This window comes from Phoenix dactylifera, unplaced genomic scaffold (assembly GCF_009389715.1).
Source record: "Phoenix dactylifera cultivar Barhee BC4 unplaced genomic scaffold, palm_55x_up_171113_PBpolish2nd_filt_p 001649F, whole genome shotgun sequence".
Lineage (NCBI taxonomy): Eukaryota > Viridiplantae > Streptophyta > Magnoliopsida > Arecales > Arecaceae > Phoenix > Phoenix dactylifera.
The window spans coordinates 55,307-81,449 of record NW_024068952.1 but is presented as its reverse complement, the minus strand read 5'-3'; the positions used below and the strand labels follow the sequence as shown (position 1 = coordinate 81,449).

The window sequence follows — 26,143 nt, the reverse complement described above, 5'->3', positions numbered from 1 at the left end:
AATGTTGCAGCAGAGGTATTTATGCTACCAATAAACTAAGATGCTAACCAATACCAAAAGGCATGTAGCATTCACAACAGCAATTACAATTGCACACTGGAAGAACTAACGATATATACAGTAGCCAAGAAACCGGAGGAGCCTAAGATCTTACACTGCCTGACCAACCATCATCTTGAAAAGCATACACCGAGACGGACAAATAGCTAATCCAATGCTACTCTCAAGCCTCAGCAATCAACAACCCTTTCACTTCACCTCACCATTTATCAGTGCGGTGATGGATGAGATGGTACGCAGGAGAGACCCCCTGAACCACCGATCCCACGGACCAGCGGGGAGTGGCGCGCACTCGCGCGGCGGCGCTTGGAAGAAGCACTCCCCTTTCATTCCAAAACCAATCAAGGAACTGAAATCGTGTCACCAAGCCTCTAGCTATTCAGAAGTAGGAAAAACCCAAAAATACAAAATCTATTTTTATTTAAACGCCTCAAATACCATCACAACTTGAAGATAACATGCACATAGGTAGAGAACCTTAAAATAGCATTAACCTGTCATAAATAACAAAAAAAAAAGCGAAAGAAAAGCACACATCAAGAGTCCATTCCGCCTAGTAAATGAGTCCTATGAACTAGTCTCAAAATTTAAGCACAAGATAGAAGGAAACATCTCCAGAAACCTAAGCTTCCACTCTCTCAGTGTTGTCTTCAAGAACAATTGCCTTATTTGGCTTGGCGAGAAGGTCGGTGTACTCCTGGAATGGAGACTTGGTGAAGCGAGTCTCCCTCCAGAAGTCAGGAGTCAGGAACCCATACGTCTTCATCAGACAGTCAAATGTAGCCTGCAAGAAATCAGCACATGCATCACAACTCAGGAGCTCGCCTACAAAAGTTAGACTGCAGATGTGTAATTGAGACACCAGGAAATGGTCGTGCCTGAGTGACAGGCTAGGCATGTTCCTTGGCACCAACCAGCATAGAGAGCTAGTCCACACAAGCTCAAAAACAAGGGCAAATACGTTTTCATTTTAAGCCATGCAAAATCAGGGTTGCTAAATTAGTACTGCAACAGGACTGCAATCTGATGGTGTGATGCATGTATGGAACCCCATCCCATCTTCATAGGCACTCTTCCTCGAGTGACCTCTTGCTGTAAAGACTACCCCTTCCCTACAGTGATTTCTGACATCTCTTCCCAGTGACCTCTTACATTCAGCAATTCGGTAAATTTCAAAGATCTTTTCCTGGTGACTTCTTATATTTAGCGATTTGGTAAGTATTAAGGTAATTCTAGCCATTGCCAGCTCAAAGCACCAAATATACACCCCCAAAAAAAGGATCACTGACAACCCATTTTTCTCTCTTTTAAGACTAACATTGGGGACACCATCAACCATTTGAAAGAAATGTTGCGAGAACAATAATAAAAATGCTGGGCTATTTGCAGGTTTGATTTTAATCTAACTCTCATTCGAGAATAAAAACAGCGCATATAACACTAGTGGGTGGTAAAGTAGGTTAAGATTGACCACAGATGCTTATGCACCTCTTATCCATTCAAAGAGAGTAATACATTACAAGTAAGAAAACAGTCAAACATATTAGTATATACTTAAAATTGAAGATGACTATTAAGTAATCATGCAAACTACCTTGTAAGCAGGAAACTGTAGGAAGTACTATATTGAATTATTGAATCATGGTTAGGTTAAAGAGCGCAAATATAGATCAAACAATTGGTTTGTTGGTAGAAGCTACCATTTTACCATGCACATCTCAATATGTTTCCAATAAAAGAATATCTTTATAACTTGCTTTAAAAAAGCACGGAGATGCCACTGAACAAAGAATGTACAGTCATATTGCTGAATCTTGTTTTGAATTTTAAAGAATCTAAAGTAGTTGGAAAGAGATGATGGAAGGAGCTGGTTCTTAGCCCATGGTAGAAAGAAATGAAACTCTATCACAGCTCCTTGCATCTCTGCTTCTAAAGATGAGAAAGGCACAAGTATATTACTTCAAAGTTTTAGCAAATCTTGAACATTGCATCAATTATTATTGATAGATATCTGTGCTGTTACATTAATAACCCTTCATCATGACAACTAAGAATAAACAATACCTTTACTTTATGAGGCTTCTATTGAGCAGCAAGAAAATTTCAACTTTTACACATAATTTATGCTAATATAGAACTTGCTTGCAGATTCACATGGTCTTGAATCTAATTTGCAACCAAATTCAGGTCACAACACCTCTGAAAATTCTTAAGAAAACTGAGACCAGAAATCACAGCATATGTTCATCATGACAGAAGAGAATACTTAAGCCAGTGGAATACTAATTCAGAAATAATGAAAAAAATTAATTAATTAAATTAATTCTTACAACATCTTTATCCTCCTTGAGCTCTCAAATTTCTTAATATCCATGGATTAAGGTATGCATGGGTGCTGTACAGCATTGGCCTTGCAAGCAAAAGACAGGCATGCCATACAGTGCACACTATCATGTAGATCATGTTAGTTCATACAGAGCTGCATCAGAACGTAATGGGGCCATGCCCAGTACCATATGCAGACCATAAACTGTACATGTAAACATTGTTTTTGCTCTTTAAGATTAAAATTCTTGTTTGGGCTTTTCTTCTTTCTTAGTGGCTAGAAATCATGGGCACTTCAAATTGCACATCATGTTCATAACGTATACCTATTCAAACACTGATGTTTGTTAGACACCTTTAGGATGCATGTTGGACACTGATTTTTTATTAAAGAATGTCAGATGCTAAGGTACTAATTTTCAAAATTTAAAATACACTTTAAATACTTTCTAGATACACCTGAGATACTTCTCAAAACCTCTAATGATGAAGGAAGGTCTTTTCCCTTCTTCTTTGTTGGTGAATGTTGACCTTTTATGATGAAGGTTAATTTTGGAGCTTGCAATGTAAAAATTATTTCATGGAGTATGGATTATGATCTTATTAATTAAAGTGACAATGAAATGATGGGGCTTGTGGTTGTTAATGCTATTATATAGTGGGGACTATTTTATTTTGATAACTAACAATGCTTTGTAGATGCTTAATATATATTAATCATTTGTCATATCATAGCCATATTGTGTCCTGTGTTTTCAAGATTTGCCACACTAATGTATTTGTATCGGGTTGTAGCCATATCCCATACCCATATCCATGTGACATAGATTATTGGTTTTTTAAGTGTCAGGAGAGCATTCCCACTAGCCAGTCCTACATATTTAAGCCAAATGGAGAACCTCAGCCAGAGAAAGAGCATGAACCATCATACATCAACAGATTTGAGCTACCGCATCAAGATGAGAACATTCATTACCATTTCTTCATTATCATTAGGAAGATCCAAATTTTATTATTTCTTTCAAAGTTTAGATGGTTAAAATCCACAGCTAATAGGATGAGGTTACATGAATATTAACTTGTTCTATAATATTTGTCTAAATATGTTAAGAACATTACTTTTGGGTTACCCATTTTATTCATTCTATTATCACTATTTTATTTGTTCCAAATTGGTTATTTAATAAAACACATATTAATTGTTTCTTTCCTGCCAATGTACTAATACGGTATTGGTGCATACCACATTACTTCAAAAAATAAGTCAATATGCATACATGTCATGATTATTGGAAGCAAGACTCTACATACTGCTATTAGTATTTATTCTTTTTTTCCAAAAAACAACTCTTAACCAGTTACCAAGACATTTAAATTGGCCTAAGCAGCAATAAAAATAAGTATGCATAACACGGATGATCCAAATGTAGCATACCAATAAAGAAAACAACATTCTTTTGCATGCCAATCAATGCCATGCACTAGATAGTGTTGCACATGGCATGCGTTGTTCAAGTATATTGCCAGCACAGACACTTGAAAGCTTTGCCTCTTCACAGTACAAACCCACTTAAGTAATGGTCCTGGGTACTGTGCAAAAAATTTTCTCCAAAAGAAAGAAATGGAAAAGACTTCCTGTATGTTCTTGATTGTTATGTACCTAAGGCTGTGCAGCTAAGGTAGCTTTCGGCCATCAAACTTTAGCTTGCATCCATGCACCTGCATGTTTCCTCTCTTCTAGTTCAACCAACAAAGATATCATATTCTTCTGTATGCAGAATTTTAAGTGTCTGATACATCTTAGCAATTAAGATGAAGCCCTCACCACCTAAAACTAGGTAAAAAAGGTAAAATAAGTTCAACATGGCTTTCAATTTCAACCCTCTTCTAGTCCATTTGATCCTCCCACTGGTCCTCCGGCATGAAAGAAAAAAGAACATGTAACCGACTTCATGCCTCTCCCAAGAAACAGTAAAATTACATAAACAGAAAAAGGATTCATGCCAATCCTCCTACATCTATGTGATACATTAAGATTAAAATTAGCATCTTTCTCCCCTGCAGCCTTGGTCACAGGAGCACTACAGCAATCAAAATCAAAAGCATATAATATTTATAATCATCTTAGTGAGAAAAATGCATCAATACGGTATAAAAGATAACGAACCAACCACCAGGCATCTGAAACTCCATATGCCAAAACCAACTCAACAGGTACTCAAGATAAACAATTGGCTCAATCAAAGAAGATACATCAACATAGACTGTAACACTAAACAGAATAACTAAAGCAATGCCCAGAGTAACAAGAAAAGTGATTCCAAATATAAATTTACAATTTTAATCATTGTTTTAATCTATTTATGCAAACGCATGTCACAAAAAAAAAATACGTTAACCAACTTCCTGATAGATTTGGTTAAAAACAACTTATAATACTGTTCCATCTAAATGTAATTGCAATCGATCAAAACAGCTAATTAACAATTTCACAAGATAAATAAATGCAAATAAGTAAAAGAAACACGTACAATCCAATGTGACAAATAATAATTCTAATTGAAAGAAAAAGAAGAAAAACACGGACCTTGACGAAGTTGCCGAGTGTCTTGGTGGATCCGCGGGTGGAGGTGAAGACATCCTCGATCCCAGCGAACTGCAGCACCTTCTTGGGCACACGAGCAGCGACGATCCCTGCACCACGGGGCGCGGGCACCATGCGGACGGTGACGGAGCCACACTTGCCGGTGACCTTGCACGGCACGGTGTGGGGCTTGCCGATCTTGTTCCCCCAGTATCCCCGCCTGACGGGGATGACGGAGAGCTTGGCGAGGATGATGGAGCCCCGGATGGCGGTGGCAACCTCCTTGGAGCACTTGACGCCGAGGCCGACGTGGCCATTGCCGTCGCCGACGACGACGAAGGCCTTAAAGCGGGTGCGCTGCCCGGCGCGGGTCTGCTTCTGGACGGGCATGATCTTCATCACTTCATCCTTGAGCTGGGGGCCGAGGAGGGTGTCCACAATCTGGTGCTCCTTCACGGGGAGAGAGTGGAGATAGATCTGCTCCAGGCTCTGGATCCGGCCCTCCTTCACCAACCGCCCGAGCTTCGTCACGGGGACCCACTTCTCCTCCTCATCGCGCCGCCCACCTCGGCGGCCACCGCGGCGATCGCCGCGGCCGCGGCCGCGGTCGCCCCGGCCCCGGCCGAAGCCGCGGCCGAACCCGCCCCTCTCTCCGCCTCTCTCCGCCATGAATGATCTGTAGCTAGAAGTATTAGGGCTCGTAGGTGGTGGCGATGGCGATGGCGCTGGAGAGGGTGGCGGCGGGAAAGGATAGAGAGCGGATGTTATTGGAGATGGATTGGTTTATAGATGGGAATAGGATAGGATGGGAACCCTAGGCTTTTGGTATTTGATGACCATACGGTTTCCTTACCCCGCTATCAGGTGGTTGACTTCTATCTATAATTCTGTTTCTCTATTATCGGCGCTAGTGGAAGATTAGAAATAAAATATAACGAGATTAATAGGTGATGTCAGTATGTCACTGCATTTGGTTTGCGGAAAAAATAGAGGGAGGTAAGCATGGTCAGGGGGGCGTTATATTTGGTGAAAGTTTTTAAAGAGAAAAAATATCTTATGAGAATAAAATTTTTATATTTTATAAAAGGAAAAACCATATGGGATATATAAAAGTTATTTTCTTACTAACTGAAAATTATTATATATTTTTTCAAAAATACTTGATAGAATTAGATAAAATATTTTTTTATTAAGAGCATAGATATATTTTATACAGTTTTTCTCAAAAAAAGTAAATTCTAAACTAAATATAAGCCACCCTATAATTGCTACTTGTTTATGGTCAATCAAATATATAAAAATTATTTTTTTAAGTATTTGTACCCAAGCATTAGGTTTCTAGAAAAATTATTTCAACGAGAAAAAAAAGTTTGTGAAAACCAAGCCGGTCCTAGATGCCTAAATCAATATGAGTATAGAGCATTATATAACAAAACATACTGTAGTAGTATGATAAAAAAATTGTTTTGTATAAATAAGACTATGTTACCATATCATATGTTGTGTTGCATTATATAATGGTAGTACATGTTATATTTCATAATATTAATATCAGAAAATATCTAATCGCAAATTATCGATACAATTATCATTTATATTTATATTTTATGTAACATATCATTATGAATTATATTTTGCAATGTATGTAATCAACTATTTTATTTAAACACCATCAAGTTTTGCTTTAATTAAATATAATATCCAATTTACTATATAAATCAAACTATATTTATTAAAGGACATTATGGCATCTTGGGCCTTGAATACCGATTCGAAAAGGTAAACTTTATATTTACTTCCACGAGTATACATTGATTCATGAAAAAATACTATTGATGCCCAAATTTTATCCGACCATTTTCTAATTATCTAGAGGCACGAAGGATACATATAAGTCTGCTTGGTCCATGATGGCAGAAAATGGAACACGGAACACCAATCCACCATAAAGAATCATGGATCTACATGCAAAGAGAACATAAAAGCCCACCAAGTGGCTCAAGCTAGGTCTCATCCGATACTTAAGTCAAGTGGTGCTTTGAAATAATAGTAAAAAATAACAAAAGAAGATATAATGAAAAGCATCGAAGTAGAGTGATCTCCTTAGATTATTAAGCCTTAAGTGCCTAACCTAAAGTGCTCGGCCAAGAGTGCTTGGCCTAGAGTACTTGGCATGGGAGCTCGATCTGGAGTGCCCGGCCTGAGAGCTCGATCTGGAGTACCTGGCCTGGGAGCTGGATCTACAACATGTCTGATGATTGTCCATGATCAGCATTACCAATAGTGTTGGTGAGAGTAAAGACAGAGGGATAGGGGAAAAATGGAGAGAGAGATGCGACACACTGTACAAGTGTGCAAAGGTAATGAAATAGGATGGTGACTCGTTTACAGGGAATGGGTGGAGAGTGCCTGGCAATAGTATGCAGGAACGACCAGATCATTGTGGTAGGCTACGATGATATGCGCACACGCGCCCATGCGGCTGAGAGAGAGAGAGAGAGAGAGAGAGAGAGAGAGGGGCAAGCGGGAAAGGAGCCAATAAAACCATTAAACAAGGGGGAGAGGGGCAGGTGGGAGGGCGAGGGATTTATGGCACTGGTTAATAAACATAGATATATCATACGATATTAATGTCGCATATCATATATACCATCCTTGGTATAAGCAAGACAATGGACGTTTTATCCAACCAGAGCCCTGCTTAAAACCAGGTCTAAGGATCTCAGAACAACGAGGACCAAGCTACTCAGAAATCCTCGCCCAAGTGGGCCAAGACCGTCCAACAATTGGACTAGACTGACAGGGCGAAGTGGGTTACATGAGTTGAACCATTATATTCCAAAACCAAAAAGGATAACAAATCCTTTTCCGGCTCGATTGTGTATGCGCTGTCCATTGAAGTTTTCTTCACACATCTCTTTGCGGACTATCAATCAACAAACTTTGGTTTCATGGCAGCCATCTACAACCAGATTTCTTGAAGATAAACTTCGATGGACAGCGCATACACAATCGAGACGGAAAAGGATTTGTTATCCGGAATTACGAAGGTCGAGCTTTGTTAGCAGCCTCAATTCCCCTGCGGCCAACCTCTATTCCAGTAGTAGAGCAGCCATTCGGGTCTTTCAGACCGATCCTTTGGTTTTGGAAGGAGATTCTGCGATGGGGATTTCTTGGATAAATGGAGAAACTTTTTCACATCCGGCAATCCGGATTATCAAAACCATCGCAGGAACTCTTCTAAGTTTTTCCTGCAACCATATTCTCAGAGAAGGGAATCGAGTGGTGGATTGTTTGGCGAAGGAAGCTTCTATGACCCAGACGGAAAGGTTCAGAACTAGTGAGCTGCCTCCAGATCTTGCCCGCTTAGTAGTTGCGGATGCATCTGCTACAACCTTCAGACATCTTTAATCTCGTCTGTTTTACCACAAAAAAAGGAAAAAAAAGAACAAAAAAAAAAAAAAACCATTTCGAGTGGGTTCGAGCAGGATTAATCCGAATTAGAAAATGCCACCAATAAATAACGTGGAAAACAACTAAAATAGTACCAGATGTAACTATATACAGAGGACTTCCAAGTTGTGCAAACGGTAAGTGGGAGATACGCCAAGTCTCATGCTCCACAACAAACATTACTTATGGCAGCAGATCATTATTTTTATAGTGAAGGCAGCAAACAATTATTACACTAATTAAATTAGACATTAGATCAGCTTTCCAAGTTGAGAAGTCTCCAAATACCTGGTGAACTGGAATATAATGGTTCAACTCATATAGCGATCAGGCAAACCAAATTGTCACCTGTTTGTCCAGTAAATAGATTTCTTTCAAGGAACCATAGGTCACAATTGCCGAGTCAGTAAGATCAAACAATCATGTTTCTGCCATCAGTTTTCTCATCATGTGATGAGAAGTCTACAGAATTATAAACAATACTTGAATATTCACAAATGATCATAAGTGACAACTTTATCTAGCAGAAAAAGTATACTATTGATTTCTGTTCATCATTCACCACTGTATTAGAATTACACAACGCCACCTTCTAAATTATGCCCCATTTCCCTTCCCTGCTTAAATAAGGAGCTGTCCATAAAATGCATCCTCATTTGCAACTCCAGCAATGTCTGCGTATATTACAATAAACCTCAGGAAAACTAGTAAGGGGCTGATAAGGGCTTTCCCTTCGTGAGAATTACAAGGTGATGGAACTATTAAGTTCCAACATGTTGCTATTTATGGAAGTTCAGAGGCATCCCTGACAGACTAATAAAAAGACCATTGATTCTTGAAAAATGAAAAGAACAGATGATACAATTAATGATTACAACAACTGGGAGCCGCTTGGTACTTAAGACTTTTCAGCACAAGTTGGTGGTTCTCAATATTCAACTATATCAAGACGGATCAACCCCTACATGAACAGCTGCACCAGAGAGAATTAAACATGAATAGCTCCAATTTTCCAATGTTTCCATACCTGGCAAGTTGAATTTTCTCCCACAACAATGCATCAATCACCAGGTAAATTTTCACGTTTTGGTCTTTTTTTGCTTTTGAGAAATGAGACGAATCCCCTGCCTTCCAAGCAACAAGGTTTTAGATCTTCCATCATCAAAACAGATTGACAAAGATGACGTGCCTCGGTTGATATCTGAAACCACTCCTTGATGCCTACACAAGATTTATCAGACATCAATGTCGTCTCTACAAGTTGAGCATCTTTTCAGTCTACAGAACCCTTCATTGAATGTTAATATTGGCTGGAACAGGAGGATGATCATCATTCGGCAAGATTAATATTACAGAACTGGAATGTTCACTTATAATATTCATCGAGCAAGTAAAATATTTAAAAGCTAACTGAAGCCTTGATGCAGAGAAACAATACTTTAGGATCAATAAAGCATGTTAACCCTTTGAGAGATATCAGTGTTGTTGCAATCTTATCAGCACAAATCAGTTAGCAAACCAGAACTGCGGATCATAGAAACAAATGATAAATTAGTATTTGCATTTTAAATTACCTATACAGGAAGTATTTGTTCATGTTTGCCTGAGTGTGAAAAAGTGAGGCAAGACTGAAGGAGGGAGGGGTGGGGGTGTTTAATTTGAGCTAATATAGAATGCTTAGAGTGAAAAACTAACCACGAATTGTCGGATGATTGATGAACTTCAACTCTCTTTCCAATTGCATCCTTGCCTAGCTTCTGCAATATCCAATTTGCGTCCATGGCTTCATCCATTGGATTCTCCCGATGCAGCTGTCGATAGTTCTCATCATCTTCTACACTGACCTTTTCTGCTGAAGATCTCTTTCTTTTTGATCTCTGCCCTTTGACAGAGTTCACTTCCTCTCCCTGTGGGGCCCAAGAGCTCCGCTGTTCAAAAGATGGATTCTTGAACTTCAACTTCAGCAATGGCTTTGGGTGAGTGAAGGAATTAACAGGTGTATCTGCAGGTTGCTTCTTTTGTAGAACCACATCATTTGTTAGTGCCAGAGTCTCTGCTGCAGGGCCTTCTTCTGTGTTCCTTTTTCCTACTACAAGAGGGCTTCTGGATGCCGTAGTAAGTTCACAAGCTTCGCCAATGCCACTGTTATTTTTTCCTTGCCTTTCATAAACTTTTCGAAGCTTTATAACATTTTTTTCTTTGAATCCATGCTTTGAGCTTCTTGTGAAGCATAAATTATCAAGTTTAGCTCCTGAAATTACCAAGGAACATTTGTTAATTTGACATATTCATGCAAGCAGATAATTATCTGAATAGACCCTGATGTGCTAAGCCTGTAAGTCATATAATCCAAAACAGGAGTAATAAGTCATACAAGATTGCTATCCTATAAGATGTTCACCAAATGTTGAGACGGATTAACACTCGTAGAAAGCATCAGCCATCATAAGAACACGTACCTTTTCCACCATCAGATCTGACAGTTCCACCATGATCATCAAGCATATGATTCTCATTATCTTTTGTTCTCTGCTGGCTGGTATCCTCACCGCCTGTACGTATTAAAAAGTGTGGCCAAGCTAATCAATACTAAGAAAGGAAGAAAGCATGTTTCTCCAATCAATAATTTAAAACAAAATCACATAACAAGAACAGCTGATAAAGCTGCAATCAAATACAGTACAGGAAGCCACTAAAAGTGGGGAAAGAACTATCCAGACAAACAAGGAAAATTTGACACCTGTTAAACATTCTCTTGCAATAAAGGTTTCAGGTTCAAGATCAGCATGCATCCAACACAAGCTGACTATGTAATTGATCATTTAGTCGTACCCTTGAACCCAAACCGTGCTGCTTTAGTTTGGAATACCAGCATATCAGGATGCTTTAGGTTAAAAAAATAATAATAATATAATTTATTTGGTTTTGCTTACTGGGGTAGGATGGTTATCAGTGTCCTTGTTTGGTCTTGGTGCTTCATTTGGTAAAAGGAAATTGTGAGTTTTACAAATGATTGCATCATAAATTTTGACTTTCAGATACAACGGCTCACTCCACTAAATTATTGTCCAAGTTTTGCCTCATCCTTTTTGGATTGTAGGTTTGCACTAGATACTATTTAGGCCTTAAGCAAGATCCTGCAATTATGGATATGTCAAGGTGAAAACATCAAAAAGCAGCAAAAGAAAGGTAGTAATAATTCCATTGTCATGGTAAGCCACTAAAATTTCTTGGAGAAGGCCTTTGTATGGATAAACCACACTCATCAACTTAATCCAGTTTTTCTCAATAATTTGTGATGGCAAGGAGCTCATGGATGGATAATTTAATAACAAAGAAGTGAATTTGCCAGCTGTATTTCAATGTTATTTGTTTGAGAAACTTTAAGGAAGGCCCAACATAAGACCAAGTTGACAGTGTGCAAAGCCAAAGAGTGGTAAGGATATTAAAATTCTAAATGAATAGGACTCATCACTGATCTATGACAAATACCATGAATATGAAGACTTGTGGTAATGAGAGCACTTGGGGTTCACACAAGACAAACTTAGATGTTCACGCTCAGCCCATAACATGAAACAGGAAATCAAATTCAAGCTAGCTAAGTTTGAGAACATATGTTCAAGTTCAGCTCCTTTGTGAATTGAGCAAAGTTTTTTTGCAAGCCAACGTGTATCCAGGCTTAGGTCTTTTCCAAATCAAACTTTAAAAGACATTTGAGCTTGGCACATTTCCTAGATGAATGAACCCAAATGAATCAGGGATCAAGCCCAGTCCAAGCTGTTCATGAACAGGAAATCAAACCAATGTCAAACAATGATCTAGAATTCCTTCTCCAAAAGCAAGCCAAACCACAGCCAAAAAGAAGGGGGGAGAGGGAGGGAGAGGGCAGATGTGTGAGGTGTGCACCATCAGTCTGCAATGCACATAGAGATTTAACACTTGGAGCAAAACAGGACTGACCAACCATTAAAGTTTTCCAGAGTGCAGCACCATGAAATTAACATATTGTCCAGTAGAGTAACCATATATATAGTTCAATCAAGTAACATTACCTAGTATATAAATGTTATTTAACCACATAAGTCATCAGAATAAGCCTAGTATCATTGGGTTGCTATTCCTGTGTTTTTCCAGTATAAGGTTTTGGAAAGTCAGAAAGCTCAAGAACAGTTCTCCCATAGTCAGGACTTTCTAGACCTTTCATGACATGGAACAAGTGGGCAATGATTAAGGAAAGAAATTGGTTGAACAGGCATGAGAAAGCACATAATTCCTAGTGTAAGCAGGTTTGAGAGTTTATTAATACTTGCTTGCTTTTTGCAGAAATTACATACTTTTTGTACCAGAAGAAGTAGGATAGCAAATAGTAAGTTGCAAAGGTAACTAACAAGTTCCTTAAAAAGGAAAAGGTACAGAACAAGTTGTATAGTTGAATCTTGGTTTACATTTTTTAATTTCTTTTTTGCAAAAATTAGATTTTTTTAATTTAATCTAAGCTTTAAATAAGGTTGACTTTAGGGCTAAGATACTTTCTAAAACTAATTTATAACATCTCAATGATCTCATTGCTTTCTCCTTAGTCCATCCTTTTTCCTTTATGGAGCTTTAGAGTTCTATGTTGCCGCAAATAATATAATGAGAAGATGCGAAACATAGGCAGAAAAAAGGATATTTGGATCCAAAATATAAGGAACCATGTTAAAAATCTGGGCACACTTTGGCAAGGAACATCAACTGAAGAATGCATGAAAAAGTTCAACAAACCTAAGAGGTACATACAAAGGTCAAGGGAACGGTGAAGCCTTTTAAATTATAACCGCTAAGCAAACAAATTTAGCAGATCTAGAATTCAATATTTAGAATCACTTAATTATGAGGTGACAATTCAACTGAATATACTAATGTCTAGTTCATGAAGCTAAATGATATGATGTTTATATCTTCGACCAAAACAGAAAGCAAGGTTATTCTGAAGGATAGTTCACAATGAAACAATGAATATTAAATTGTTTTAGGTTTTGACATATGGGACATATTTTATAGATGCTCCTACATAAGATCATAATCTTTATGACAAGATAGACGTGGAAAGAACTTATGGGAAAAGAAAAGGCCATGGGAATGAAATGATTGTCAGCTAATTAAATTTTTATTGAGAACCAATGTTGTTTTCTAAAAAAATTCTCACAACCCTAAACAAGTAAAGCAAGAAGTATCAGCTAAACACAACATGTTTTACAAGCAAGGTAGGAATTGGAAAAGAATTGATGTAAACACTCACAATATAGGCAACACAAACATGGAAATAAATAAGGTGATTGACAATCTAAAACTGCCAACTAATTAACAGCAATACGCACAAAAAATTCAAATAGGTGAATTCAAATATGTGAACAACTATGTTACCTTGATACAAGTGCTTTAATTCTTTCTAGAATGTATGCACTTGGATTACAACTTTGTGCCATGCGCTTCCAACAAAAGTCACCAGTATGGTCAGGTGTGTCATAATGACAATGCACTTACCTCTTCATGGCTGATTGTCACTAGACTATTCTTATATTAATAAAAAAAAAGATGAAGCCTCCATGAATAAACTTGTACCACATAAAGCCAAAACTATAACTTCTTAAACCTAATCGGTTTGCAACTTGGTTGATAAAATATCATGCTATGCAGAGCCACATCAGTCGTGCCAAGGACCATGGCAAACAAAACAACTTTGTGCCAACCTACAATTGAACGTGTTGATGCATACTAGAGTGGCATGCACTGGCATGAGCAAGCACACGTCACACTAGGGTATACACCTTGTACTGTGTCTGTGCGTCAGTAACATGGTACATACTATATAATTTGCCTTGACACAATATAGTGCTTCAATTTATGTTCTTAACCAACTAGAACTACCAATATCATATCCAAATTTCATGGATGATGCTCAAAAGAATTCAAGAAGGTGAAAAAAATATATGAAGGTTGTTGGAGACTTAATGTGTACAATTATTTAATTGGAAACAATTGAGTGCTTATCATGGAGCCTAATGGACAATAAATTAGTATGTGGAGATAGAGAAAGAGACTTCCCAGTTTAGTGCAGCAATTCTTGGGACACTTAATGGTACCTGCAAATACATATGTGACCACCTGGCCAACACACAAGGCCTAGGTGGTCATCAATATGGCCAATTTGCATAACTATCAGTCAGGAAGTCACAAAAGGCTTGCAACCCCCATACTCAAAGCAATATTCATACTAGTCATCTCAGTGGGTGACGAAGACAAAGACGAACCAAGATCTTAGTTTACCTTGGCTTGGGATGAAGATGGGAATATTTGAAAAGATCAAAGATTTTGCAACATGTTGACTCATATTTTAGGATCAAGTTATCAAAATCTCGGCTGATTTGAAAATCCATGATTAGAAATTATTTTAAGGCATTAATATTTATTTTTTAAATCAAAATCTCAGATCGTATTGTAAATCCAATATTAGCAATTACTTCAAGGCATGAATATTGATTTATTTTTGTCAAAGAAAGTAAGAAAAGTGTGATGCATGACATACTAGGAGATGGCTTGCTTTGCATAAATGGGCCAAACAGATGATGAAAATCATGGAAATAAAGAGACTAGAGAGGAGAGAAGAGAAAAGAAGAGAAAAGAAGATAAGAGAGAGAGAGAGAGAGAGAAAGAGGAGAGTGAGAGGGAGATAAGAGAGAGGCATACTAGAGGGGAGGAAAGAAACCACTTTCTTTCTCAACAAAACAAACTCATAAGCTACGACTCATCACCATTCTTTCACTATCCAATGAACCACATATATATACCACTTCTAAACTAACTAACAAATAGAATAAAAAAAGAAACAAGTGTGCCTAAACCAATATATTAAAAAAGAAGCACCTTGAGAACCAAGCAACTTGTATATCAAGTAACTTAAGGGCCAAGTAATCTTACTTCATATATCTAAAACAAATATAAATTTACTTTATGATAATATTTGGAACGTCAAATAACTTTGATGCTCCAATATATTCTATTGATGCTCCTAGAAGTTAGATGAGGGCTTAGATTATCAAAATAGGAAATTTGCTCCATGATCCAATGTCATTACAAAACATAGATCAATATGTTGATATCACATCACTTGATATATTAGGATTCATCTATTTTCATCCATCAAGAAATAGAGGCCAAGATCATCTATCTCTTATATCAGGGGGTGCCCAATAAAACAATACTTGTACAAATCAAGATCCCAACCACGGTGAAAAGCGCAGCGGTACTCCACCTCCACCACATCTTCTCCACATCATTCTCACCATCCTCTTATCTCCTCCCCATCCCACATCATTCTGATTATCCATTTGTCAACTGCACCTCCCCTTATCCTCCTATTTCTCCTACTTCACTTCGACCACCTCTCTCTCCCACTCCCATCCTCTTCCTTCCCTACAACCATATACCACCTAGGCATTACACTATACCCAAACCACCCACATGTCACAGTCACTCTTTGAAACCTTGCATGGATCATGGATGAACATTTAAAGAAAGTTGATGTTGCTATGATCTTATAGAACTACAATCATTTTTACTATTTTAAATTCATTTTTTAAACTACTTGACCCAAACTCCTAACCATGTGCCATTTTTTGCAAGAAATGAAGATAATCAACCTCATTCAATTACCTTCGATTAGTGCTAAACAACACAGGATTATAGCTTCCCAAAACAAACTTAGTCGCCATATATGTTCTTTTACTTCGATGCTTAAATCAATGCAGTCATGCCTTGTAGTAATACTACAAATATTTGAAGTTTTGAACTACCAGAAATGAAAAGCCTTTAGAAAAGGATAGCTTCACCAATTTCATCTTTTGGATCTAGTTGTCCTCAAACAAGATTAGATGTTGCTCATTAACTAAACTTATAATGGGAACAATAAGTGTTTATTTTAAAGAAAGACATCACTCAAGATTTTACTTCAAAATGAGGTAATACACCTAAATAGATAAGGATATATAAATGTGTCCTTAATGACTGCAGATATTAAGATAAGAGTTGTTGAACTTGCCAAAAAGAGACCTTATCTGCTAGATAATGCAAATAAATCTTACCAAACCTTTCATAGTAGCATTTGTACTTTATTACATCCCGTGATCTACAAAATTGCTCTTAACAAGCTTTTTTTTTATCTCATATAACCCTTACCTATCTGTATTATCTTTACATTGTTGTTTGGAAGAATGACTAGCGGTCATAGACTCAGAGGCCTGTATCTTTCCAAAATCCTCTACTCCAGATGAGGGATCAACTTTCAGAATTTCAATTCATCTTCTCATTGATGACCACTTCCCAACTTCCTCCAAAATCATTTCAAAATCCAGGTTGGTTTACGCTAGTTCCCACTAACAAGCACATAAGTTCCATATGCTTCAACTGATGTTTGTCGCAAGTTACAACTGTACTTCTCCAACTCTAACAAAACACACATCAAATCAGAAATCACCCATCTTTTTGAAGCTCAACTATTTTTAAGCCACAATCAATTATTTTGACTGGGATGTATGTTCTTATATCCTACCCTGCAGATTGCAAACCTGTAGAAGCAACAAAGCTGCAGGTTAACAGTGAGATCCCCATCTGCCACATTTGGTCTATATTATTTGCGTATCCATCTCCAGAATTATGCAATATCAACTGTTTTTTCACATTGACAAATTATTTTGCTATGCAACACCTATGCTAAATCTCAAACAGTAAACTAAATTACTTCGCTGGTAGCATTTAAATTGTTGCTTCTGATTCCTTGACAAGATGGAATAATAGCTAGCACACTTAGTCTTAAACTTAAGTTTCCACATTACCTAGCAGTCTGGTATTCATCATGTTCTTATTTTCCAACAATCAACTTCTTTGCCGCCTAAAAGGCCTTACTGCTCTAAAAGGAATTCCTTCAAAATGCATAAAATTTCAGTATAATTATTAGAAACCCAGCTCAAATTCCTTTTTCCTTAATTTATGAACTCTATCTGCACTCATCGTTCTTTGTTACTGGAATTCTGAAACCGTGTGCCTGGCAATAACATTTTCATTTTCTTCATATTAGACCAGTATTGCTGTCTAACTCAGGAACTGCTATACCATAACCCACTTGTGTTAAAAGCTAACTGCAAATTATTATGAGAAATCATAATTGAAATTTATACAATTTTCCCACCGTTTTGATTGCTACAATTACATATAAAATATATCTTGTTTCTGATATTTTTCCCTAAAGTCCTTTCATCAGTACATAAAAAATTGCAGATAAAAAAAGAACACATTTTATATTATATATAACATTAAAAATTTTGTAGACACATTGTTGAATGGATTCCCTATAACAAGACTTGTGATCTTTCCTCTTTGTCACGACCATTGCCATGTCTATAGAAATATTAGGAGTTCCACGCTAGTTGCATTATCTTAAACTGTGTAACTGCCAGTGCAGCTTCCATTCCTTCCAACCAATTTTATGTTTTATAACAGGCCCCTATCTCCCCAAAGTCATCGCTACCTGGAATTTGGCACCAATCCATAGAGAAACACTACAAGGCTAAACTCAAACACAAATGTCTCAATCTCTGATGGTTAGAATCATGGTCTGCCGTACCGGTCGGTACGGGTCGGTACCGGCCGGTACATACCGGTACCGAACCCTACTGATACGGTACAGCTACATATTTCGGTACCAAATCGTACCGACCGGTACCGGCATGTACTGGTGCGTACCGACCCGTACCGACCTGGTACCGACCCCAGTACCGACCCATACCGACCAGTCCGTACCGGCTCCAAATTTTTTTTGGCTTTTAGCCCCATCGGTACAGTACCGGTTCGGCTCGGTTTGGTTCCGGTACCAATGCCTACCGGTACGTCGGTACAATCGGTACCGCGTACCTTGGTTAGAATTTTAGTCATTAAACCAATTTATGTAGAACTATAGTGCCATTTCAAGAAATGAGTGTGCAAAATGACACATGAATGAGAACTGGTAGAGTGTTAGATAAAGCTTATATTGTAGGAAATGAAAATCCATGGACCGAATATGCAACAAACTACTATGAGAACATGTGGAAAAGCATAGGAAATCACTGAAAAATAGTGTACAATTGTCTCTTTATGATTTTTTTACATATTTAAACTTGCTTCAGACCAGTTTCCTTTGATTCTGGATTTTCTTTTCTTTCCCTTGCTTCTTCATTTTCAGGGATTCTCCTATGAGCTTCTCACGTGATGCTACTAGTATGGTGAACATAATTCCTGGCAACTATCTGGTATAATGAGTTAAGGTTGAGTCATATTACAAACATATGCGTTCATTGTTAAGCCACAACACAGTCAAAAGGAAATCAGGAATACCAAGTAAAATATCAAAAGTCTAGTTGAGACTTCATCATGATTTGCTGCCATTTCAAATTCCAACAAGCAAATATGCAATGGACACGCATTCATCAGAAATCTAAAAAATGTTCTGGTATTTAGTCTGTTGGTGGTCAAGTCAAGATGTTATATGTACATATGCAGATACAATTTACAAGAACATGTGTTGGTCTACACACTAAATATTATTCTTTGGTAAAAGATTTAACTGCTCGAAAATAAATGATGGGCCATTGAAATTCGAAATGCATACCATAGATCATGATTTAAACTATCAAATTCAAAGGTGTTTGGACACCAAAAATCACATATTTTGGATGTCTCTAACCTATGCATCCAGTGACTGAATAATGGATAGATTTTGAGGGATGATATGAAGTTTTGTTATGATATAATAGTCAAATCTATTGAATTCAATCCATACATGTTTTACAATGCATCAACCAAGATCGATGATGTGGATTTTTAATTTATATGCCCTATCATATATTTAGCATATCACAATTGGGGCCATGCATTTTTTCACCCACTTGACCCAAAAGTGAGAGACCATTAAAATTTTAAGTTTTGGTTTTTAAGTATTTATAATGGTGAAATCATGATAAATACTGTAGATCTTCAATTTGTATAACCCATCACTGATTTTGAAAAATTAAATCCTTCACCAAATATTTAACATTTAGTGTAACTCTACCCAGCATAATTATATATAGGGTAGACAGTTAAGTGGATTGCTTTTGAGAGCATTGGATCCCAAAAGCTTCTCCATTGTCTACCGTTGAAACAACTTTAGATCCATGGAAGATAGTTTCTGAAAATGCCCAATCTACCCTCTACCTTTCTTTTTGGCTCTTGCTTGATCAACACCCCACCCATCTTCTTCTTCCTTCACTTGCCCTACACCCGCAAGTACCAACTAAGTTCTCATTCCAGGAGCTCCTCTCAATTTCTCCCTTTATCTTCACTTGTACATTCCTACAAGGTAAGCCATCTCTTTAATGGACTCTTCTCTATCTCCATTGCTCTCTCTACTGGCCAAGCTGACACTCCAGTTCCTCCCTCCATGTTGCTGCTCTCTAAACCACCTAACTGGCGGCTGGAGATAGTGATGAACATGAGTAATCGGTCAAACAAAGTTGGTGGTGATGATGGGTTGGCTTGGGCTAACCATATCGATCCAGCTATGACTATTTAAGTGAGAAGGCAATTGTCGGGCGATGGGGCATTTGCAATCATAAATAGCAGTAGTTACTTGGCCAAGGGGCTAACACGGAGAGGACCAAAACAAAGGGGCACTATGGTGCAGCAATTGGCCTAACTGAGTGCCGACAGACAGCAAGCTATGATAGTGGTCAGCAGCAGAGAAAGTGGGATTGGAGAAAAGAAAGAATCCCAATATGGATGGGGTCAAACCACAAGAGATGAAAGATATTTCTAAAATTTTGAAAAGACTTTCTTTTTTATCTTCTTTGCTTTGCATATGCCATATGATCCATCCAAATTAAACCTAACAATAAAAGATTGAGAATGATTTGGGATCAAATACTCTCAAAAGCAACTAATCTGTGTAAGCCAATAACTACAATTGGCTTACAAAAATTCATCACAAGACTATCTACAATTGCATCAGTAAACATACAAAAATGAGATAAAAGTTCAGATGTCATTGCCTTTAAATATGTATGGAAAGAAAATATGAAAATATTTCTTTTTTCTAACATTTAGTAACCAAAAACTAAAATGGAAATTGAATCTTAGTAAGCCAATAACTATTTTCAACATGAGGAATATATGTTAACAGAAAGCTGATTGAGCTGTAGTACTAAATCAATTTTTATTCCAACCAGATAAAAATAACCATTATCAATTGAAGACTCATAAGATATGAGAGCATAAGCATTTCATCAACCAAAGACATTTGCAATAGTTATGTCAAACTTATTGATCTGAAATCTGAATGGAGATTCAGGTTCATGATACAGGTCATTTGTCATTCCAATCAGTTATAAAGCATGTTCAACAATCAGAAACTAGTAGCAAGTTAAATTGTCCTTTGACAGCTTTTGACAGCTTTCTAGACATGTTTCTGGTGCAAAGAAACTGTATTAATGCACAAAGGCACTAAAGCGGAAAAGTAGGCACTAAATATGAAAATATGAGTAACTACAACACACTGTCTGAATTCCATCATTTTTATTAACCCAAGAAAGGCAATCACATCACATAGGGTCTATTCAGAACCACCCCACCCACCCTATTTTCCCTCCGATGCGGAAAGGCAAAAAGAGAATAAAATGAGAAAACAAAGCTGCCCATCAATCACCAAGCCCAATTTTTAAGGACCACAAATCCTTTTCAAATTGATTTCTGCAATCCTGGGAAAAAATCAAGAGGGAGAAATATCAACAAGCTTCTTTGATACAGCGTCCTTTGCCTCAAATAGGAACTATATTACCCATCAGAGGTTATAGCACAGACAGGGGCTTTGAGCATCCAAACAGCGCCATACACTAATCCAAATAAAGTAATTTCCAAGATACGGCATATAAATTTCACCCACAATAAAGAAATAAAAGCAAATGAACAGTTGAAGGGTAAAAAGAGGTACCATTGAAGGAAGCTAGATCTTGATCTCTATGGCAGCTGGAAGTTTCAGATCTCGGAGATCCAGACACATTTCTATTTCTTGAACCAATATGAATAACTAACTTGGTACCTCTCACACTCTCACTTTTGCTCACATTTTTAATGCCACATTCTTTGAAATGCAAACTTTGCAATTTTCCACCCTTAATTTTTACTTTGGGTTCTGTATCAGCATCGTGCACCGCAACTTCATTGGTAAAGCTGTTGTTATGAGTACCCATTTGATTATCACAGAATTTCATACCATTATCAACAGTACTTCTGGTCATGGAAGATGAAATGATTTCTGGCCCATTAGTTCTTAATGAATTCATGTCATCAATCTTTTGATCTCTGAAAGTACGATCAAATGATCTTGCCTCATGCTGCCTTTCAATATTTTGATATGTTTCTTCTGGTTTACCAACAAAATTTAATTGATATCCTTTCTTCTTTACATACTTCTTATTCAATGTTGAATTCTTGGAAATGCTCTTTCCATGTTCTTTAAAATTCTTCAACGGTTTGTCACTGATACCTTTAACAGAGAACTTAAGGGTCCTCCCACTATCATCTTTTAGTATGACTGGACCAGCGTTTTCATCATATGAATAGGGAGACAGGGACAATATTTCTTCTTGAGATGGCAATCCAGCAGCAGCCCTCAAGCTTGCAATTTGATCACAGTCAACTATGTCTCTCCTCCTCCAAAGTTCCCGGACAGCATCATCTATATCCTTAACCTGGTAATTGTGAAACATTTCACTTATAATATCACATTGCCATAAAATATATCCCCTAAAATATAGGGAACAGAAAATAACACCTGGTAGCAGTTGCCACGGCATGCAGCACATTTATAGTACAGATTCTGATCTGCTTGGAACTGCTGATATTTTTCATCACTGCATAAGATGTAGAAAAGAAAAGATTAAGAATATAGTTTAATGTGTGATGAGAAGAACAGAAACTCCTTTTTTCCATGAAAGAAGAATCAGATGATCAACTAGCTTTAAATGTAAATTAGAAAGCAAAGAAAAGATCTTCTAAGAGAATAGCATTTGTAAGTCACAGGCAGTTTATTGGTCAGAAAATGTGGCAAGACAAGGCATGATTCCATAAATACAGAGAAGGATCATGTCAGCATCAAATGACCAGCAGTTTTATATTAAACAATAAAACAGAAAAATAGGGAACAAATTATTGCAAGGATTAAGGAGATTGTTTAGCAATTGAAGATAAATGTAGTATAAAGACTGTAGAAGGAATCTTGCACAAGCTAAGGTATCAATAGTAGATAACTTTTACTATCCTAGAAAATATCCTTTTAACTATATAAATGTTTCGACATCTCCTCCTGCAATGCAAACTTCTGATTTTTTTTATTCACAAATCACTCCCATTCATAAAATATTTCTTTCCCTGTTGATCCATGGCAAAACTTAACCCTTGGGATTGTCAACTATTGAGGGAGATCCATGGATCACATCACCCAGAATCTATATCTGAAGAATAAATACTAAGGATTTGCAGGGAGAAATTCAAGATCAGCAGATTCCCATTTATGCAGCTAAAAGAGATCAGCAAGCCCATAACCCAGAATGCTAAATCCAACATAGGATAACAGATATCAAGGATAATCGAAGAAAAAAAGCAAGACCAAATCCCGATATCTTTTCAAAAAACTAAAAAAGGACAGAATCAGAGAGAAGGGAGAAGGGCAGTGGCAAGTGGGACTGAGTTGCACTGAGAACAAAAACTGGATTTAGAAACCATAGGCATCCAAAATAACCATAACTATCAAGCCATGCCCCAGCTATTTGGGATTGACTTCCCAAAGGCTTTCTGGGTTTCCAATCACCATGCCTTTACTAGCTAACTCAGGTCTACATGGAGTTGGACCAAGACCTCAATGGTCCACTTCCAAAGCCGGAACTTCCCACAGCTCAAAAACTTAAGACCACTCTAGCAAAGCATCAAAAAGCCACATGAATAGCTCCTCGACAGACTTAACCTAGAAGTCAATCACCAGCTATGGTCATCAGCAAGTTCTGGAATGCCCTAAGTATTATGCTCCATCCTCCAACAGAAGCACTTCAATGTAGTTGACTCAAGTACAGGCATAGAGATGGCAAAGTTGAACTTCTCTACTTTATATAACACATGCAGACTGCTTGTTCAACAATGTCTGATTACGTGCTAACTTTGAAGAGCAACGGTTGCAGGATCATAGGTTGAATGATTTATGATTTTGTTTTGAGATGTAAACCTTGGTTTCATAGTTGAAAGAATTCCAAATCAACGATGTTCGATCTATATGCATTTATTTTGAGAAAATCTACATGCATCTAGTGATTCAGAAATATAATTATCGGACCTTATGGAAGTAGAGGAGCCTTGATCTTAGATTATGCTCTTATGTTGCAAATAACTCACACTAGTTGTGCAATCCCACTATCAAATTATCATTCAATCAGATGCTCCAACCTATCCCAACATGAGCTCCTTGGGATCAAATAGTGCAAGTGCTTAACCAACTAGTTGCCTCTTGCCTCGAGCAAACCTTCCCTGATGGAACAATATCGCTAGCTTATGTTGCCAATGTGAGAATGTCAAAAATTATACTAACCAAGGTATGTTGAACCAGTACCGAAAGCCGTACCAGTCGTTGATCGGGTTGGTTCAGCATGTTCAGTACCGGGCCGGTACCGGAAGAGCCCAACCGGAGCCGGAGAAGAAAAACAGCAAGCGAGCGGGGGAGGGAGGGAGAAGGAAAGGCCGCGAACTCCTGCAGAGGGCCACAGGGGGCGGCGGAGGCCACGAGGGCCTGGCGGAGGCCGCGGCTGCGAAAAAAAATTGGAACTTTTTAATTGAAGCCGACAAAACATTTTCCGACTTCACTTAAAAATTTCGAAATTAAAAAATTTGAAAATTTTTAAGTGAAGTCGACAAGTGATTTGCCGACTTCACTTAAAAATCTCCAAATTTTTTTCCGCAGCCGCATCCCCTATTTCTTGAAACAGGGAACGTAGTCGCAAACAAAGGACGCGATCGCGGCCTCAGCCTTCGCCGGCCTCCCGCGGCCCTTCGCAGGCATCCGCAACGGCTTCTACTCCATCCGTCCCTTGCTCGCTCGTTGTTTCTCCTTTTCTTCCCCGGATCCGGCGCGAACTGGTTTTCACGGCGGAACTATACCGATAAGCCACCAAACTGGTCCAGTACAGGCTGAACCGGCCCGTACCATGACACTAACACAAAATCAAAAAAATCTAAAAAAGGACTACGATGAAAATAAAATCAAACTTATGTAACACCCACCCTTTTAATTGTGAGTTAGTTCATTATAATTACATATGCATGTGTATGTCACAATAATTGGAACTTATTGAAAATCATAGGAAATAAACAAATTTCACTCAAAAACCAAAACAACTGGAATTAAATAAAAATTAAGTTTTGGTTCGGTATATTATGTTTCTCCAAGCCATTCATATACTGATGAATAAGATCAAAAATTTTAAGCAGTCAACATTGATTGTACTTCTTGTGATACTGGTTGTATTGGTGAAAACTTCAGGATGGATATCAATATGCAGGAAGTGAGTGTTGCGAAGCAGTGCAATCTCTAGGCACAACAGGGAAGACCCATGTTACAAGTTTTCCCACTGGATGAAAAGCTGAACTCAAATCCACATAATATGTCCTATGTCTACAACTCTCTATTTCAGTCGTATGCCATAGGACTTGTCAAAATCAACCCCTCTCACCTTCTCACTCTATGCTCCAAAATTTAGCAACTATTGGCGATCAGGAAGGAGGTGAAAATATTACATTCACAGATTGTCATAATAACTTTATTATATCACAATATACCGAGGGAACATCACTATAATATGATCATAATATTAAGAAACAAATGATATTTAACATAGCTACTAGAAAAAAAAATGTGGATTAAATTCAAGTAAAACCTCCCAAAATATTGTGTTTAAGAAAAGAAACAAGAAGATATCCTGATAGTTGCAGGTACAATATATAGTATATACTACAGCCAATCAATGCAACGTGACAAAGGCAAAAAAGTGTAAGAAAATGGAACTTCAACAAAAAAATTTCATAACATTAATAGAAAAGGTATGAAAAATGTACCTAATACCATCGCATACACAATGCACCCATCTCTCACAAACATCACAGCAAACCATTGGTATCATTTCAGAATCTCTATAAACCTACAGAAGTGAGCACAAAAAAGTCGCAGTTAAACTTGATCTATCATGTTAGATGGTTCAAGATTCTTATGCATCAGCATAAAAAATAAGCTACAAAGGAGAAACAGAAAGGGCATAAATAAATAAAAATAAAAAAGAAAGAAATATTTCCATCTGATATGAATATTTCATAAAAATTTAAACTGTAATTAACTAAAAATGAGATCCTTCCCTAAGAACCAATATTTTACTCCAAGGGGCGGTATATTATATTGGATATTTGACTGAATCGTAACATTGAAGGGTGGAGGAATTGGAATTGGAAAGACTAAATGACTTGGTCTGGGGTAGAAAAGATGTCTAGGGTGGAAAAGATCAAAGAGATTGTCTGTGGGATGAGTCGAAAAGGTCCTTATGGCAGGATTATCTCCAATCCTCTTCAATAGTCTAT

At 37.6% G+C, this 26,143-nt stretch overlaps 2 protein-coding genes across 3 annotated transcripts in view; both read right to left on the bottom strand.

The window, feature by feature from the left end:
• Positions 1–466: 466 nt before the first annotated feature.
• On the bottom strand, positions 467–5,763 carry LOC120108935 (40S ribosomal protein S2-3-like). The gene is made up of 2 exons (XM_039122649.1): positions 4,973–5,763; positions 467–844 (listed from the first exon to the last, which is right to left on the bottom strand). Exons 1-2 carry the CDS (start codon positions 5,636–5,638, stop codon positions 683–685), a joined length of 828 nt encoding a protein of 275 aa, XP_038978577.1. The 5' UTR covers positions 5,639–5,763; the 3' UTR covers positions 467–682.
• Positions 5,764–8,920: 3,157 nt separating this feature from the next.
• Positions 8,921–26,143, bottom strand: part of LOC120103723 — a 47,477-nt gene continuing 30,254 nt past the window's right edge. The window contains exons 8-13 of one of the 2 annotated variants that reach the window (XM_039122648.1): positions 25,631–25,713; positions 22,308–22,386; positions 21,465–22,224; positions 10,882–10,974; positions 10,118–10,673; positions 8,921–9,946 (exon numbers count right to left, since the gene is read on the bottom strand). In XM_039122648.1, coding sequence (XP_038978576.1) covers positions 9,919–9,946; positions 10,118–10,673; positions 10,882–10,974; positions 21,465–22,224; positions 22,308–22,386; positions 25,631–25,713 — 1,599 coding nt within the window. In that variant the 3' untranslated portion in view covers positions 8,921–9,918. The remainder of the gene's footprint in view (positions 9,947–10,117; positions 10,674–10,881; positions 10,975–21,464; positions 22,225–22,307; positions 22,387–25,630; positions 25,714–26,143) is intronic. The other variant, XM_039122647.1, reaches the window with a different exon arrangement.